This window comes from Salvelinus alpinus, chromosome 1, assembly GCF_045679555.1.
Source record: "Salvelinus alpinus chromosome 1, SLU_Salpinus.1, whole genome shotgun sequence".
NCBI lineage: Eukaryota > Metazoa > Chordata > Actinopteri > Salmoniformes > Salmonidae > Salvelinus > Salvelinus alpinus.
The window spans coordinates 73,838,589-73,858,532 of record NC_092086.1 but is presented as its reverse complement, the minus strand read 5'-3'; the positions used below and the strand labels follow the sequence as shown (position 1 = coordinate 73,858,532).

The window sequence follows — 19,944 nt, the reverse complement described above, 5'->3', positions numbered from 1 at the left end:
ATTGAGGAACCCTGATAAAGACCATCCAAAAATACCAAGGCACTCTTATCAGAAAAGCGCACTTAAAAAGCCTTTGAGTTTGCATCCATGTAGTAACATTAAAACAAATGAATCAATGCCACAATCCTGAGAAACGAGAGCACCTACCGTGATTAACTATTACTATGAGTGCACAGATTTTTTTTACAAATTGCTTGTGTGTAGCTCTAATTTAAGATACCTAATAATGAGAGATTTTCTCAACGCTTTATTTGAAATACTGGTGTGCTTTCCTACTCTCATTGTGACTAGAAAAGTCAGTTAATTAAGAACAAAATCTTATTTTCAATGACAGCCTAACCCAGATGATGCTGGGCTAATTGTGCGCCACACTATAGGTCTCCCAATCACAGCCAGATGCAACTCAGCCTGGATTTAAATCAGGGACTACAGTGATGCTTGGATTTGAACCAGGGACTACAGTCTGACCACCTCAGACCACCGCACCACTCAGGAGCTGCTGTGGCTTGCTCCACTCATGACCCTAGAAACTTTTCAATCTGTAATTTTAGAGGAGCATAATTTACATTTCAAACACATTGATGTCTTTTCATTTTCTGCTGTAGGTAGGCTGTACCACATTTGATTGACAGAAGACAAAGCATAATTTTCTGTGGTGGTGGTATAGTACTTGAAGAGTAAATTAGTCATTGCTCCTTTAATGCCGTGACGTCAGATACGGGAATCACATGTCCACACACTTCGGGAAGATTTGTTTTTGTACGGCGTTTGGGCTTGGAAAATATTGGGAAATGGCTACCTTTAAACTATTATGGACAGAATCCGTAAACATGTGGACTAATGTGCATGTGACACGGTAGAGAAGTGCATAGAGTATTTATAGGAACCGGCTTTTATAACGCTATCAGCTTGCTCAAGCATGCATGGAAATCTATGGGAATTCATTGTTGGCGGAGATTCACCCATTAACAGGAAGTAGGAATAGCCAAGCGACTGAAGCTGTTTTGATCAGTGCGCTGTTTTTTTGTTTTGTTTATCTTTTAAATTATTACACTTTAAACAAAAAATCTAAGAAATAAACCAGTGTTTTATAATGAAAGTGGGAAAAATATCGATGGAATATTGTAACTAAAAATTCAAAGTCACCGGAGCTCGAAGCTGTTTTGAAGTCCCATGTATAGACATTCAGCTTGCTTTTGTGCTGTTTTTAGATATTTTTGTAGTCCTATTTTTTTAACAGACAATATCAATTGGATGTATACAAGACGAACGAACTAACTTTTGATGCCATGTCTGAGAGAAAAGTGTAAGCGGTTTTAACAAGTTATTCGAAGGTAGAAGACCTCCACCCAAGATGAGGTCGTCTTTGGCTCCCGGCATCAGACTGATCACGTCCTTCTCAAGAGATAGCGGGTAAGCTTCTACTATCTTTGAATTCTATTGTGTGTGTGTGTGTGTGACACCCTTTATGCAAACACAACTATTGCATTGTACAGTATGTAGGTTGATGATGGGGGGGGGGGGGTAGCTGTTTTGTCCCTAATCAGATAGAAGTCAATTATTGGCTAGACATGAGGCTGTAACCTGGTCTCAAAGCATGTTGTATTATTCTGTACATACATTTGAGACACTCAATTTAGTATGACATGTTACGTTTCCTATGATATGTCTTAATTTGTGGACATATCCACAATATGTTACGAATTTGCAAACATACAATATGTAACGAATTTGCGAAACGTATGATATGTTACAGATTCTAATTTGTTGTGGCTAACGTTAGCTAGGTTAGGGTTCAGGAGCATCATGGCAAAAAGTTACATTAGAAGTGCCCATCCAAGAAAGCACAAGGTCATTGGACACAGATAAAATGACGTAAAATCACGTTATATCTACCGTAGCTTTTATTGGACTGATAATGTCAACATCATACTTTCAAAATCTTACCTAGCAGTCATCATCATGAATCAAGTTGACAATCTACTGGCAAATCATTTTCAATCCTTGTCATATGAAGATAAATTATAGATAAAATGTATCGGTGCTCATCGGCCATTGGACAAAAACATTAGTTTATGTTGGAAATCGCAAATCCAACAATGAGTGGTGTGGAAGGAATCAGTGGCTAACTACACTAGCCTGTTATTCAGTGGAATGGGTGTGTGGTCCAAGTCTAGGTTTAAGGGTCTCTTTCCCAAGCTTAAAAGATACACATTAGCCATGTTGTCAATCCAGCATGACTTCTGCCTCGTTCAAAACAACTGGAGACTCGGGAACTGGGAAATCTCGGACTTCAGTGAGTTCAAAGACACTGGGAACTCTGGGGGGGAAAAAACAAGTTCCAACTGGGGAAAATACGTTTTGAACTGTCATCCATCTCGGAATTCCAAGTCGGGACCTCGGGGTAAGAATGGCCCATATTCCTAATTCTGTCGCTCTACATTTCAAAAGTGCTGAACAAATAGTTATATTGACTGCGTCTGTCCTAGCTCGCTCATTAATGTCTTAATTGAAATGACAGATTGCCCTTATCGTCATCCCCTTATGCCATAGTTTGTACATCTCAATTGTCAGGAGAAACCACATTTTGTTTAAGCAAGTCAGAATTTTTTTTAAAGGCAGTAAATGAGGCTGAATGAACTGTTTCTCTGCCAGACAAGGCTCCGCTGATAGCCAGGTGTAGCAGTGGGAAGGGGTTGGAACAGCTTTATGTAGGCCCTAACAGTTTGTGGGCACCGTTTGTTACTGTTATAGTGCAATTAATGTATTGTTTAGTGTTGTGTAGTGCCTTTGCTGGCATGCATATTTGCTATTTTTTGGGGTGTTTGCCCCACCAAGATTTACATGTTAAAATCGCAACTATTCATTACGTATAGTTTTGGTCGACCGATTTAATCTCAATGGCCGATTTATTAGGGCCGTTTTTAATACAATGGGTAATCGTCATTTTTGGACGCCGATTACATTGCATTCCACAAGGGAACTGCGTGGCAGGCTGACCAGCTGTTACGCACGTGCAGCAAGGAGCCAAGGTAAGTTGCTAGCTAGCATTAAACTTATCTTATAAAAAACAATCAATCTTAACATAATCACTAGTTAACTACACATGGTTGATGATATTACTAGGTTAACTAGCTTGTCCTGCGTTGCATATAATCAATGTGGTGCCTGTTAATTTATCATCGAATCACAGCCTACTTCGCCAAACGGAGGATTTAACAAAAGCGCATTTGTGAAAAAAGCACAATTGTTGCACGAATGTACCTAACCATAAACATCAATGCCTTTCTTAAAATCAATACACAGAAGTATATTTTTTTAAACCTGCATATTTAGTTAAAAGAAATTCATGTCAACAGACAATATTAACTATGGAAATTGTGTCACTTCTCTTGCGTTCATTGCACGCAGAGTCAGGGTAAATGCAACAGCTTGGGCCGCCTGGCTCATTGCGAACTAATTTGCCAGAATTTTACATAATTTTTACATAACATTGAAGGTTGTGCAATGTAACAGGAATATTTAGACTTATGGATGCCACCCGTTCGATAAAATACGGAACGGTTCCGTATTTCACTGAAAGAATAAACGTTTTGTTTTCGAAATGATAGTTTCCGGATTTAACCATATTAATGACCAACGGCTCGTATTTCTGTGTTTATTATATTATAATTAAGTCTATGATTTGATAGAGCAGTTTGACTGAGCAGTAGTTGTGCACAAGACTCAACCTGCAGTGACCTTTACAGTTTGACTGACTAAATCTAGGACAAAGTGTGACTATTTCGTCAGGTTTATGGAACAACCTGGATCATATCTAATATGGTTAAATGAGTAGGCGGCAGCAGGCTCGTAAGCATTCATTCAAACTTTACTGCGTTTGCCAGCAGCTATTAGCAATGCTTGCTTAACAGCGCTGTTTATGACTTCAAGCCTATCAACTCCTGAGATTAGGCTGGCAATATGTAACTTTTTGGGCGACCCGACCAAATTCACATAGAAATGTTAGTTATAGATCTGTTTTCTCATTGAAAGCAAGTATAAGAAGCGATATATCTGTTCTATGTGCGCTAGGGCGGGGGTGAAGAACACTGTCTACCGGTGTACTAGCTAGCTAGCGTTGTCTCCCCCGCCTATTCTTCTTCTGTGGGGTTTATCTGTGTTTGGTATCCAACGTTATGGTGCATTACCGCCACCTATTCCAGCCTGTGTACTGGAGTCCTATCTTAAAAATGGACCAGTAGAGGTATAAAGAGGGGTTCCTGCAGATGCCGGGATGCCCACATGTTGGAACGCCACGAATTGTGGGCCACAGTTGCGTTATTTTCACTTTAAACCACATATTCCCCACGGGGGACCAGGATGAATATGTATGAACTTTCCAATTTGTAAGTCGCTCTGGATAAGAGCGTCTGCTAAATGACTTAAATGTAAATGTAAATATTCAAAGATGTCTTGTGCAAATAGAAGCATCGAATTTTACGTGAAAACATCCCAGGTGAAGGCCATCTACAGTGTTGGATTTCTACAACATTTCATCAATCCACAATACTTTCTGGATTATTGCTGTCACTGATCCAGGTTGTTCCATAAACCTGACGAAATAGTCACACTTTGTCCTAGATTTAGTCAGTCAAACTGTAAAGGTCACTGCAGGTTGAGTCTTGTGCACAACACTTTCTCTTGAATGTTTGTGTCCGAAATGGCATCCCAGTATTCACTACATTTAACCAAGGCCCTAGTGTACTGCTTTTGACCAGGGTCCATAGGGCTATGGACAAAAGTAGTGCAGTAATAGGGTGTCTTTTTGGATGCATCTTATGTGTTGTGTGCAATTAGCTTGAGGATGAGGAGTTTACACCAGGTTCTGAGTGAGGTGTTAACTGTTACTACAATCTAAATGTGGTAAAACTTTCCTTTCCACTCCAGGAAATGTAAACAGGTCAATACAGAGCGTGTGTGGTGTAGCTAGCTGCCTTCCTGTGCAGTGTACACCTCGTGTCAGCTAAGTTCCTGTACTGCTCTCAGCAGTGTTTAACTCTTCTGAATATCCTGTTTGGTTCACACTAAAAAACAAGCCTATGTGTACTGCCTACTGTACAGACAAGACCATGTGAACAATTGTTTTGTTTTCTCTTCTCCTCAGATCCCTCTCCAGGATGGTAGTTTGAAGCCTTTCTCTCTCCTTCTCTCGCTCTCTCTTTTTATCTTTTTCCCTTTCCCCCTCCCGGTCTTATGAGACTAACATCCCATAATACCCAAGCCCTGTAGACCTCTAGATAATGTATAAGAGACTGTCCAAAAAATTGTATTTGCTTTGGACAACATTAGAATGAGCTCTTTTTCTACTCTCTGTGCAGGTACAGAGGTTTCACCCTCTTCCTCACCTTTCTCTTCTATACCAGCTACCATCTCTCCCGGAAACCCATCAGCATCGTCAAGGTGATACACTGACTTCACAAACCTGTATGAAACGTTATCTTATTTTTTTTTGTTGAAATGTAACCTTTATTTAACCAGGCATCTTAATGTAAGGCCACACTGTTCAGCTCTATATACTAACATATCTAAGTGTTCTAGGCCACAAAAGCCCTAGAACACTCAAGTTGCACTACAATAGTTAACATAGTCATTTTTGAGATAGTTATATGGTAGTGGCTGTTTTTATTTCGAGCCGTTTAAGCTGGTTGCGTCTTGAAGGCCTAGTGTTTTGTGTCTGTGTGTAATCTCTGGAAATTGCCCCATGTATATACAGAGTGAGCTGCACAAAAATTGTTCCACCCTCATTCGGCCACCAAACCTCAACGGAACTGACAATGGAACCTGGTGTGACTGGGCGCCATTTGGTGAGTCCTCTGCTTGACTTGACTTCTTCGTTCATAAAATAAAAGAATAAAAATGCTTCCTAAACATTTCCAAAGTGTTTCTGAGAATATAGAAAGCACACCATGTCAGTAGAATGAATCAGTTTTTATGTTGCTGTTTAAGCATTACGACAGCAGATTTCATTCTGACATTTTCTGTGCCAACTCGTTTTCTCCAGACCGGGACAACTACCAGACGCTGTTTGGAGCCGTGGACAACTCTTTCCTCGTTGCTTATGCCATTGGCATGTTTTTCAGGTAGGCAGAATGATGTAAATTCTATGATTGTTTTGTTTTTGTGGGTGTGTGTGCTTGCGTGTGTATTAAACCTCACTACAAGGAGTTAACCAGATGATGTGTTGTGTGTTTTGACAGTGGGATATTTGGTGAGCGCGTGCCCTTGCGCTACTACCTGACCACCGGGATGCTTCTCAGTGGTCTCTTCACATGTCTGTTTGGCCTGGGCTTCTACTGGAACATCCACTCCATCTGGTACTACGCCTTCGTCCAGGTAAGGGTTAAATCTCCTCTAAAACCATTGTCACTCGCTCACACCCCGCCCCATAGTTACCTTTGAGTTCAGGCCCGACCTGGGGCATGTTCATAAGAGTTTGCAGCGTAAACCTTTTGCAACGGGACGTCCTGGTAGTCCCTCTGTTTCAGTCAGATGTCTTGTGTTTCGTGCCTAATGAACACAGCCTGGTACTGAAAAACAACAGTTTAAAGTTACATCTTTGTCCACACTGTGTATACAGGGCCTTGTGTATGCATGCACAATCATGAGTTTTCCTATCAGAGCATATGCAGCAACAAAACAACTTGGGTTGTAAAAGGAAAGTCAGGTAAAAGTTGGCATGGGGGCTTTAGGCACTCACATGACAGACCAGCAGTATCATATGATGTAGAGTGTGTGAGCGAGGCTGAGGGATTGTTTCCATGCCAGTTGTTTCCATGCCTTTTCTCAAGGCTATGTGTGTGATAATATAATGGTGTGGGTAACTGGCCCAGCCCCCTTCTCTTTTCTGTGTCTTTGTTTGTATCTCTCTCATGGGGATACAAAACATCTCTCCATTTTTTTTTCTCTCTCATCGTGTTGGGTATAGGGGCATATTTAATGTTGAAATTAAAAGCATCTAAAAAATCTAAATCTCCCTCTCTTACTTCCCTAGGCAATGAATGGACTAGTGCAGACAACGGGCTGGCCTGCAGTGGTGGCCTGCGTTGGGAACTGGTTTGGAAAGGGGAAGTGAGTGAGACATATTCTTACTCTTGACTGGTTCAGCAATGCTGAGTGCACAGTATCAGTACCCCTTTTCCATATTGTGTAGGGTATTTTTTTTGTTTGTTGCTCAAGGTCAGTCACATTATGTGAAATTAAAAACAGAACTCTCTGGTCAGTTCCTTTGTTTGAGTGTAATGAGTGTTTGGAAATTCAAAATAGGAACAATTTACAGATATCCAGTTTCCAATTCAGCATTTTACTGCCGAAAGCTGTCCTCTGTATTTAGTACCGGTATGTTGAATGTTTTAAGTATATATTGAATTCACTCCAATAAATTCCCTATGTTCAAGTGTCCCTATAAGTTAATGTAAGCAGGCTCAATGTCTCGCTATACAATGTTTCTAAACCCACTTCTTTCGTGTCCATCCCATCTGTGTGTGTCTGTCCTTTTCCCTCCAGACGAGGGTTCATCATGGGCGTGTGGAACTCACACACCTCGGTAGGCAACATCCTGGGTTCGCTCATCGCCGGCATCTTTGTATCCTCGGCCTGGGGCATGTCCTTCATCGTGCCCGGCATCATTATCGCATCCACGGGCATACTCTGCTTCTTCTTCCTGGTGGAGAGTGAGTGTGACCTTTGACCTCTGGGTCTGTATTCATAGAGAAAGTAGGAGTGCTAATCTAGGATCAGTTTTGCCTTTTTAGATAATAATGAATGGACAGAGGGGGCCTGATCCTAGATCACTATTCTTACTTTTGAGATGTTCAAAACATGTCAACAGGACCATAGTGCTGACTGCATAAACCACTGCAACCTATTGAAGCTTGATACCGTAGATCATAGAATCCAAATGAAATGGTATACAATATTCATTGCCGTTAGAAAGTTATTTTTATTAACCTAGTTTGAAAATGGATCATGTTGCGTTAACCCGACAGGATTTATCCAAGAGTTTTTACTCTGCAGGCATTTCATATTCAACCTAGACTGTTTTCATTTAGACATGTAAATGGCTCGTCCCAAGACTGTATTTTGACATGTAAATGGATTTGTGAGCACAACCTTCTTTTTTGTTGTTGTCACAGAACCAGAAGATGTCGGCTGCAGCCCTCCGCAGCACCATGTAAGTATAACCAAAGAACATATGAAGTAATGGGTGCCCTTAGTATTATAGAGAAGGGCTGCCTTGCTCAAGGGCAGTCGATGTCGGTGGCACCTGAGATATGATATCAGATATCTGCTAATTGCTGTGTATGAGCAGGAGGACAACGAGAAGGAGCCTCTCTTACAAAACTCATCTACTAACGAGGAGATCTTCAGCAGTCCTGGCCTGTCCAACTCTATCTCCTCCGAGTCGACAGAGGAGCACACCGAGGCCATCAGCTTCTGTAGGGCCCTCAGGATACCTGTGAGTGCGGATCACTATCTACTTTAATTCCAAGCTGTTTCATTTGCTTTCTGTTGTGACTCATGGTTGATCATTTATTATATTTATAAACTGGAAATGCTGTAGACTGTTGTAATGACATTTTATTTTATTTCTAAAAGGTGGTAGACCAGGTTTAGTGTTGCAGATAGTGTTGCAGATAGAATATATTTAAAAAATACATTTTTAAAATATATTTTCCTTTATTATTTTCCCCCTAGCCCTACCACCCCTCCCCTAATTGGAGTAAACTAATAGACAACAATACTTAGGCTTCCACTTCCAGTATAAACATGTTGCATACATTTCATGTACAGTATATTTTACATTAGTTATCTTTTGTTTGTTTTTAGTCCCAGCCTTCAGCTACCCTCAACCCCTTCCATATAGTTTTGATTTATTGTTATGACAGTTGCTATGACTGCTCTATGACTAGTGTGTTATAAACTCAGCAAAAAAAGAAAAGCCCTCACTGTCAACTGCGTTTATTTTCAGCAAACGTAACATGTGTAAATATTTGTATGAACATAACAAGATTCAACAACTGAGACATAAACTGAACAAGTTCCACAGACATGTGACTAACAGAAATGGAATAATGTGTCCCTGAATAAAGGGGGGGTCAAAATCAAAAGTAATAGTCAGTATCTGGTGTGGCCACCCGCTGCATTAAGTACTGCAGTGCATCTCCTCCTCATGGACTGCAGCAGATTTGAAAGTTATTGCTATGAGATGTTACCCCACTCTTCCACCAAGGCACCTGCAAGTTCCCAGACATTTCTGGGGGGAATGGCCCTAGCCCTCCGATCCAACAGGTCCTAGACGTGCTCAATGGGATTGAGATCCTGGCTCTTCGCTGGCCATGGCAGAACACTGACATTCCTGTCTTGTAGGTAATCATGCACAGAACGAGCAGTATGGCTGGTGGCATTGTCATGCTGGAGGGTCATGTCAGGATGAGCCTGCAGGATGGCTACCACATGAGGGAGGAGGGTGTCTTCCCTGTAACGCACAGCGTTGAGATTGCCTGCAATGACAACAAGGTCAGTCCGATGATGCTGTGACACACTGCCCCAGACCATGACGGGCCCTCCACCTCCAAATCGATCCCGCTCCAAAGTACAGGCCTCGGTGTAACGCTCATTCCTTCAATGAAGAGCACTTTTTACCAGTCCTGTCTGGTCCAGCGACGGTGGGTTTATGCCCATAGGCGATGTTGTTGCCGGTGATGTCTGGTGAGGACCTGCCTTACAACAGGCCTACAAGCCCTCAGTCCAGCCTCTCTCAGCCTATTGCGGACAGTCTGAGCACTGGTGGAGGGATTGTGCGTTCCTGGTGTAACTCGGGCAGTTTTTGCCATCCTGTACCTGTCCCGCAGGTGTGATGTTCAGATATACCGAACCTATGCAGATGTTGTTACACGTGGTCTGCCACTGCGAGGACGATCAGCTGTCCGTCCGGTCTCCCTGTATCGCTGTCTTAGGCGTCTCACAGTACGAACATTGCAATTTATTGCCCTGGCCACATCTGCAGTCCTCATGCCTCCTTGCAGAATGCCTAAGGCACATTCACGCAGATGAGCAGGGACCCTGGGCATCATTCTTTTGGTGTTTTTCAGAGTCAGTAGAAAGGCCTCTTTAGTGTCCTAAGTTTTCATAACTGTGACCTTAATTGCCTACCGTCTGTAAGCTGTTAGTGACTTAACCGACTGTTCCACAGGTGCATGTTCATTAATTGTTTATGGTTCATTGAACAAGCATGGGAAATAGTGTTTAAACCCTTTACAATGAAGATCTGTAAAGTTATTTGGATTTTTACGAATTATCTTTGAAAGACACGGTCCTGAAAAAGGGATGTTTATTTTTTTGCTGAGTTTGCGTGATATATTATCTTACAGGGTGTAATGGAGTTCTCCCTCTGTCTGCTGTTCGCTAAGCTTGTTAGCTACACCTTTCTCTACTGGCTTCCTCTCTACATCTCTAATGTTGGTACGTACTCAGTTTAGCTCCTATTTGTTGACAGTTCACCTGAGGTTTCAAATGCTAACAATGCTTATAAGCTGGTAATGATTTGCTTTGCATTGTGAGATGCGCCATTAGTTAATTTGTCATATACTGTGTCGCTTAAAATTCCTAATGTTTATTTCCTCAGCCCATTTTGACCCCAAAGAAGCTGGGGACATGTCAACACTATTTGATGTAGGAGGAATTGTGGGTAAGCCTTAACTGTCATGTGACTGACTTTATATGGAATTATGTAACCTTTATAGAGATCATATGAGGAACCAGGAAGCTCTTCTCTGATTGACCTGGATGTTTTGTCGACACTGTAGTTATAACAAGTCATAGAAATAACGACGGGTTTCTGCAGTCAGAACAAAACAGAACATAGACATACCAAGTGATGTCTGCAGTCAGAAGAGTTATCATTAGAATTGGCCAATGATTGGCTCCTACTGTATTGGTGTCTGAGCACTTACTATTAATCTTCAATGCAGCTCCTCAAAGGCTGAATATTTTCAGATGATGTAGGACTGCTATCTTCCCCTACGTGTTAAGTCTGTGTTAAGCGTGTATGTTAAGCGTGTGTTGTGTGTCTGCAGGGGGCGTCGTGGCTGGTCTGGTGTCGGACCAAACTGGGGGCAGAGCCTCAACCTGCTGTGTCATGTTAATCGTGGCTGCTCCTATGGTGAGTGTGCATTCACACAAAAGACATCACTGGCTTTTACCATGTGTAACACCATGGACATTTCTAGTGTCTTTATTATAGTACACTTATGACTTCTCTTTGAATTGTAAATGTGGCATTTGAGAGTAATATGCACATTCCATTCTTTAGAAAACCGGTGCTGGGCAAAAATATACTGTATATCATGAAAGGAAAGGCCTGCACAAAGGCCTGAATTGCAAATGTTGACTGGACACTTTATATTCACTAATGACAAGAGGAAATTCTCTCTGTAAATGTATTGATCACGTACAGTACCAGTCAAAAGTTTGGACCCACCTACTCATTGTGCAAAGCTGTCATCAAGGCAAAGGGTGGCTACTTTGAAGAATCTCAAATATAAAATATATTTTGATTTGTTTAACACGTTTTTGCTTACTATATGATTCCATATGTGTTATTTCATAGTTTTGATGTTTTATTCTACAATGTAGAAAATAGTACAAATAAAGAAAAACCCTTGAATGAGTAGGTGTTTCCAAACTTTTGACTGGTACTGTATATGTCATGTAAATATGACTGCCTGATGGACTCTGAAAAAGGAATTTGGCTGCGCTTTGTAGCTCTGGAATTGGCAGTGAATTTCACCCGCTGCCCGAGAAACATTTCGTGATAGGTTGCAAGGTCCTTGACACTATTGTGTCAATCTGTTTTTCAGCATAGCTAAATGTTTTCCTTTGGGTTTACATGTGGGCTATTAAATCATGAGCAAATCCTTCAAGGGTGCCACCTTTTGTCCAAAATCCAGTCCAAATGTTTGTTTTGCTTTCCTAGCTGTTCCTGTACAACCACATTGGACAGCATAGCCTAGCAACCACAATCGGTAAGAGATACATTTGTTTTTTTTGTATGGCATTTGACTTTCAAAACATAGAGCCATTTTTAGTGTCAACCCCTCCTGCTAACAACTACATCAATGCTCCAATTTAACACATTGTAGGGCGAGTTACAATCGGTGCATTCAACTGAAGTTGGCAATCAACATAACCACATATCACAATGAAAATCTTCCTAAAAAAGACCCTTGCTATCTGCTAGCTAGCGTACTGTGCATGCCTGATTCTCTCACAGTGCTGTGTTGTTGTGTACCTCTGCACCGTAGGGATGCTGTTGGTGTGTGGAGCCCTGGTGAACGGACCCTACGCCCTCATCACCACCGCTGTGTCTGCTGACCTGGTAAGCATTTCCATTCCAGAATAGACCACTTCATGCCTCTAACATGAGGTCCTCAGCTCTCCCGAAGTCACAAGGGGGAGATAAGCTCCTCATTGCCCTAACTCCCCCCACATCCCCTGTTAGCCCACGGCTCTGTCTTAATGCGTCTTTCCTCGATTCCCTGCATTCTGTCTCCCTTGCCTCTTTCTCAAACCGATTCAAGGTGCCTCCCATCAGACAATCACCCTCAATGCGTTTTGAGGAGAGAGGTGAGGAGAGAGGACGCAAGGAATCGAGGAGACAAATTGGGAAATAGGATTGAATGTTGGTTCATAATGAGTGTTTTTCCTTTCGTAGGGGACACATGAGAGCCTGAGGGGAAACTCTAGAGCGTTGTCAACGGTCACGGCCATAATTGACGGCACAGGGTCAATAGGTATGTGGGGAATGTCTGGGCCACATGGGGGATTGGTGCTGATTTTGTTGTTTTAGTTTTGACGCTTGTAATGGTGACTAGTAATGGGTTAGTGGGGCTATGGTGCGTTTATGTGCGCCTGTGTCAATGCACGAAGGAATGTTTTTATTTATTTATTTGAGGTCACCTATGTTTTGAGATTCACTTCAATGCTCACCTATTGCAGTGTAATGTGGCAATTTACAAATTGTTTTATACAGTTTATGTACAAGGTCCATGGCTAATTGCCATGCATAATTATTTTCTATTGTAAATCATGTAGTGTATTGTTGTCCCAAATCAAATTGTATATCCAGACCTGGGGCCTTATTTAACAAAGCTGCGTGCGCACAAAAAAAGCCTCTTAACATTGCGTGCGCCAGTTTTACCCCAAAGGTTGGTATTTATCCATTTTGAACATGATGTGAAAGTGGGGGTATCTCCACGCATATCTCACTTCTAGTGGTTGATCAATTGTATTGCAAGCAAATATTGTTCTTTTGAGGGAAATGTGGGTGTTTGATACATCCGAATTTGAATAATAGTAGACTAATAAATACACAACTTAGGCCTAATGATAAAACGGATGCATTTGCCGTGGGTAAGGAGATCGCATGGCAGCATGTAGCCTAATGGGTTTCTTTTATTACCGTAAAACTTGAATGAATAGCTTTGGCATTTATTTGCTTAAATCACTGAACACAACAGGCGCTTATTAGAGCCAGGTTTCTATTTGAACCAGGCGTCTATTTCCTTAATGCACACAGCTTTTTTCTCATTTGCATAGTCAATTGCTTGGATCCAGCATTCACTTCCAACATTTTAAGCTATTTATTCATTTCATGCACTATGTTATCATTTACACATTCTGTCACATTTCAATTGTCGTAGTATGTCTCAATTTAGAAAGAAGAAAACATTACTTTACGGAATAATTATTCTCCTCTGACTGCATTTTCAGCAGTTCTTACTTTCAGATGATTTCTAGGGGTCTGTACCCCCAAAGTTGTTGACTGTTTTTGTGCTTGATCGTTAGCTAGCAGTTCTCAGCTGTTAGCAGCCAGTGGCGTGCAGTTTCTTACTGGTGATAAAAAGCGGAAGATTTTTATTTGAGTCATTACTGAATTATTTAATGTAACAAATCAAACATTAAACCTTGTAAACAGTTCATGGTAATGCATGGTAACCTCGTAAACAATTCAAACCCAGCGTTTATTTGCTGAAATGTGTGCCGTTGCCCAGCTATTTAAAGGGACAGGTGGCTTTTTGAGACTGAGCTTTTAATTGAAGTTTTATGGTATATAGGCCTAAATCATGATCATATTGCAGGACATGACTGTCCTTTTCTGACATGACTGGTTTATTCCCGCTACACAACATATATTAGTGTACCATTTATTCATCGCTCATTTAATAGCCAACATGCTAGAAATTAAATAGACCGGTAGCCAATTTAATATATTTGATAGTATGGGTATACAGTAGGCTACAGTATAGCTGTGCGATAGGAGCACAACATCATAGCTAATATATAAATTCAGATCCTATACCAAGGCAGCAGATAGAAACACAATCATCTATTGACAAACAAAATATTGAAAATGGTTATATGTTCAATAGAAGTGTGCTATAGCATTTAGTCCTACTTTTACATTGTTCGAATAGAAAATCATACTTCCAGAATGTGCTGCTAGTGTTGGGCACTCGCTATAGGCGACATGCATTTGTTTTGAAAAAGTCACTACAAAACATTCTGTGCATATCTCTACATAAATGTGATCAAATGTGCCATTGCGCTTTACTTTACAAACTGTCATGGCCCAGTTCCAAAATCTCCAAATCATACAGCAAATGAGGGTGTTTTTGTTACCATAAAAGGTGAATGGGGGGTGTTTTCCAGGCGGGGTTGTAGCCATAATATGGCTCTGATTTATCAATGAAAACATATGTTACGTGCGCCAGTTTGATAAATCCCAATTTGTTGTTCCATGCAAATCCTAGAATCGACAGAATTTAGTGAGACATTTACGCACTGTTGATAAATGTGGCCCCTGGTTTCAGGTGCTTGGTTTCCCCTGCTCAAGTGTTTGACTGTTATTCTGACTGTCCTGTAGGTGCTGCCCTAGGTCCTCTGTTAGCAGGACTGCTCTCTCCGACGGGGTGGAACAATGTCTTCTTCATGCTGATCACTGCTGATATCCTCGCCTGTTTGGTTAGTTTTTAGTCTTGTTTTATAAATCACTGCAATATTTGAGCCACATGTACAAAGAAGGTGCTATACCTGTGGATTGTGTACAACAGCGGTCTCCAACCTTTTCTATCATGAGAGCTACTTTAAAAAATATATATATATTTATGTTGCAAGCTACTAATTTACCCAATACATTACTGGGAGCTTGTACAGTGCATTTGGAAAGTATTCAGACCCCGTTAAAGCCTTATTCTAAAATTGATTCAATTGTTTTTTTCCTCATCAATCTGCACACAATAACCCATAAAGACAAAGCATAAATCTGTTTTTTAGAAAGAAAAACAGAAAAACCTTATTTACATAAGTATTCAGACCCTTTGTTATGAGACTCGAAATTGAGCTCAGGTGCATCCTGTTTCAATTGATCATATTTGAGATGTTTCTACAACTTGGAGTCCACCTGTGGTAAAGTCAATTGATTGGACATGATTTGGAAAGGCAAACACCTGTCTATATACACAGTTGATAGTGCTTGTCAGAGCAAAAACCAAGCCATGATAGGCGAAGGAATTGTCCGTAGAGCTCTGAGACAGGATTGTGTTGAGACACAGATCTGGAGAGCGGTACCAAAACATTTCTGCAAATGTCTAAACCTGTTTTTCGCTTTGTCATTATGGGTTATTGTGTGTAGATTGATGAGGATTTTTTTTATTTAATCCATTTTAGAATAAGGCTGTAAAGTAACAATGTGGAAAAAAGGGAAGGGGTCTGAATACTTTCTTATAAAAACATTTGTGTTATAAATATGTGGAAAATGTAATTTTTTTATATATCTAAAAACATATAGATATACAGTACCAGTCAAAAGTTTGGACACACCTACTCATTCCAGGGTGTTGCTTTATTTTCTACATTGTAGAATAATAGTGAAGAACTAAAAACTATTAAATAAAGCATATGGAATAATAATAAAAGTGTTAGAAAATAGATTATGATTTGTTTATTTGAGATTCTTCAAAGTAGCCACCCTTTGCCTTGAGGACAGCTTTGCACACTCTTGGCATTCTCTCAACCAGCTTCATGAGGAATGCTTTTCCAACAGTCTTGAAGGAGTTCCCACGTATGCTGAGCACTTGTTGGCTGCTTTTCCTTCACGCTGCGGTCCAACTCATCCCAAGCCATCTCAATTGGGTTGAGGTCGGGTGATTGGTAAACTGTGTTGAGTGTGCTGTCTTCCTGTTTTCCAGCTGCTGTCCAGGCTGGTGTATAAGGAGGTGAGGGGCTGGTGTGGACACAGCCCCAGACAAAGAGGGTGAGCCACTCATGAATACACCACTTATATCACCAATCAGGAAACCTAAAGCTGGTTTCATTTTCTTAAGATGAAGAGGCTTCTAAGTGCAATAAGTCTCATAAAATCATACATTTGTGTATCTAATGAGTGAAAAAATACTGGCTCCTTAAGGGTACCTTTTTTTTGCAATTGAACTTGCATGTGCACAAAAATGGCTCTTCCTTGAAATACAGATCAAAGCCACAAATAGCTACTCCGTAGGGCAGTTGTACATTAGCCTCTCCCTGGAGGTTAAGGGTGCCCATTATTCTACTCCAAAGGGGCCTCCAGGCTGCTTATTAATTGGCCAGCTTTAAAGTAACTGTCCAGTATTTCCAAATTTCTATGAAATATTACCTGAAATTAATTATAATATCAGTGAAATAGTTTTCTTCCAAAACATGGTAATTTAGTATGTTAAAAAGTATATTTTCTGTTTTGGAATGGTGTGGGCATATTCCGGCCATAAAAAATATTCATGCGAGTAGACCTCTGATTGGCCAGCTCATCCTCTATGAGGAAATATCAAGCATTATTTTAAACATTCTGTTTAATACAAGTTTAAGGTATGTTTTTTTAAATGTTTTCTTTTTCTTCATTTTTTCCCCTCCAATTTATACGAGTATAGAATGAATCGACAATAATATTTGGGTATGCGTTAACAGAATATTAACTTTTAAAAGTGAGATTTTCATTGGACAGTTTATGAGAAAAATTGCAGTTACACCTCAGGCTATTTTTAGGCATCATAGGTAATCAATCACTATCAACCTGGGACAACCTGCATCTTGAGAGTTCTATATTTCCAACAGGTTCCCATAGGATTTGAGACATGATTGTCTTTGAATGGATGACTTGAGTTGGGTCTTAGACGCTCAATCAAATGTGACACGGAATCTTCTCTGTTCACTGAGCACTCAGGCTTCTTTATTCTTTCACAGCATCAAGTCACGGTTTCTTGATTACAAGCACCTTTCCATGTTCTGCAAATCTATATACACTGGGCAACTGCGATTTAAGAGCCATTGTGACATCAAGTTTAACATATGTCATTGTAGGTTGTTTTGGAAACTATAGCAGTACTACATTACCCATAATTCACCATGTAACATGTCTGGTTTGTCATAATGGAGTTACACTACAGTCCAAGGTGTCTTTCTTTGAGCTACCTAAGTGTCAAAGCTAAAAGGAAGCTGTATCCACCCCAATATCCACAACTGTGCAAGGCACCGGCCACTCTCACACCGTCCCGTTTATTCCAAGTCCCAAAATAACCCTCACATCCTGTCAAATAATGCTGCCAAATAAAGCAATGCTCCATCCCCAACAACAATTGTGCACCTCATGGCTCTATACTGCCCCTCATTTATTCCACTTCCCAAACTGACTCCATAGCATTAGCCTCTCTCCAGCAAGGTTGAGAAAGTGCTAGGGACCGTGTTTACTTGCAAAATTTTCAGGGAGGATACTCAGTTGAAGATTATGTGGTCATTGCTTCTCCTCCAGTCCTCAAATATAAAATTACATTGAATGAATCAGATCCAATGATCTGGTACCTATGTTAATGACCAGAATAGGTTTGTATTTGGTCCATTCTGAAACGGGCTAATCTCGCCTTGTGTTGTCAGGTTCAAAGAAATATGAGTGGGTGCCTGGGACAAGAGACCGTATCACACATGCAAGGAAGGACGCAGGAAAAAGGACTAACCCCTGAGGTGCATGACGATTTATAGGGTGCCGATCCTTTCATTCTTCATCCTTAATGGACCCAGACCCTGTCACCAGCGGATGAAAGGATCTGGAAAAGGAGGAAGGAGCCATTGATATTTTGGGACAATCTGACGGCAAGAGAGAACATGTCCTTTCTTCAAATGGTCGCAAAGCACTTTCTCTCTTATACCTTTTTTATTATTATTTTGTATGTTTATTTTCTTCTCTGTTAGCCCCTCTCGGGGCTGTGTGCATCTTTCATCTTATTATTAAAATGATGTGCACACTGCATTTCCCCAATCTCTCCTCAATGGTTACTAACAGTTAAAATCACATGCTAGTATTGGGCAAGCTAAATTGGGCGCGCATGTTTTGCACAGCCTGGAGAACGCCGAACTACATATGCAGCGAAGGAGGGGTTTGCAGTTGTAATCAAGTGCTGTGGGGGCAAATGTTGTCACTAAACCAGTACAGATAAGGATAAATTGTCTGACCGATCAAAATAATCATTTCTCAGACAGTACCATCACATCCTTCCATTTGTCTCTGATGGAAATGTTTGTTGATCAATTATTAGAAATTTGTTTGTATCCACCACATGCATTTTGTTGTTGTTTTGTTTTTGACGATACTGATGGTTTCTACGGCTGTGGCCAGAAGTGACTTTACATCGCAGGTTAGAAGTAGTAACATAGGAGAATGAGGTTAAGGTTAGGAAAAGGATTAGGCTCAGCTAAAACAACTATTTTCCCAGATGCAATAACTCCATCTAGCCACAACCGTAGAAACCACCAGACCTGACAAACCATTATGGAAAGGGAAATACCTAGTTGTACAACTGAATGCCTTCAACTGAAATGTGTCTTCCACATTTAACCCAACCCCTTTTGAATCAGAGAGGCGCAGGGGGCTACCTTAATTGACATCCACATCTTCAGCGCGCGGGGAATAATGGGTTAACCACCTTGCTCAGGGGAAGAACAACAGATTTTTACCTTGTCAGCTTGGGGATTCGATCCAGCAACTTTTGGGTTACTAGCCCAATGCTCTAACCACTAGGCTTCCTGCCACCCATTCGTATCATAACAGGGGGATTTGACTTTTGTCCCCGGGCTCCCAAATTGCAAGTTGAGTTCTACAGATGTAAGCTCTTAATCTGATCACCCTGTTATAGTAGAACTTTGGGCCATGCAAAACAAGCTCACTCAATGTTTTCACGTGACTTTGATTTGTAAACATTTCAATGGCACATGACAACTATGCCCTCTGACCAACAACAGGCAGGTCACACATTTTTGACACATTTTTTTATATTTTATTTTATTTTTTTCAAAGAATTTGTCTTCCATTCCTTTTGATCTACATTTCACACATTGGTCCCATCCTCGCTAGTGGCCCATGTTATTAAGGTGATCATTTTACTTTGTGGACCCTCTGCTTTGTTGTAGTGAGAGGCGTTGCTATAGGTGGCAGAAAATACATTTTGAATTGAGGGGGAGGGATGCAGTTACCGGTAGTTGTAATTCCCCAGATGATGACATGCATAAGCGTATGCAGAGGGCAGGCTGTATTATGTTGTAGAGGGATTTTTGAAAGTTGGGACAATCCCCCCCAACATAAATTTTAGAGTAGAAGTTATTTTGATTTTGTTATTTGAGCATAACAATGACACTTAGGGGAATTTTATAAGGGAAAAGATTAGTTTTGGGAATTTTTTTAAATACTTTAAATATTTGTTAATTTCCATGTCGGCTCTGTGGCTGAAAATGTTCTTGTCCGAAGCTAAGGATCCCAATTTCAAGCGCTCCAAAAAGTGTGGCAATATTGGATATTAACTGAAATTATCTTTATATAGTTTC

The 19,944-nt window shown here is 40.7% G+C and overlaps 1 protein-coding gene across 1 annotated transcript; it reads left to right on the top strand.

Annotated features, from left to right (window-relative positions):
* Positions 1–698: 698 nt before the first annotated feature.
* Positions 699–18,376, top strand: LOC139530226 (glucose-6-phosphate exchanger SLC37A2-like). Its single transcript, XM_071326435.1, has 18 exons — positions 699–1,413; positions 5,361–5,442; positions 5,756–5,846; positions 6,044–6,122; positions 6,240–6,375; positions 7,034–7,110; positions 7,546–7,712; positions 8,175–8,212; positions 8,351–8,497; positions 10,413–10,503; positions 10,667–10,729; positions 11,118–11,203; positions 12,017–12,065; positions 12,345–12,418; positions 12,755–12,833; positions 14,966–15,063; positions 16,290–16,354; positions 18,004–18,376. Exons 1-18 carry the CDS (start codon positions 1,355–1,357, stop codon positions 18,017–18,019), a joined length of 1,497 nt encoding a protein of 498 aa, XP_071182536.1. The 5' UTR covers positions 699–1,354; the 3' UTR covers positions 18,020–18,376.
* Positions 18,377–19,944: the final 1,568 nt, after the last annotated feature.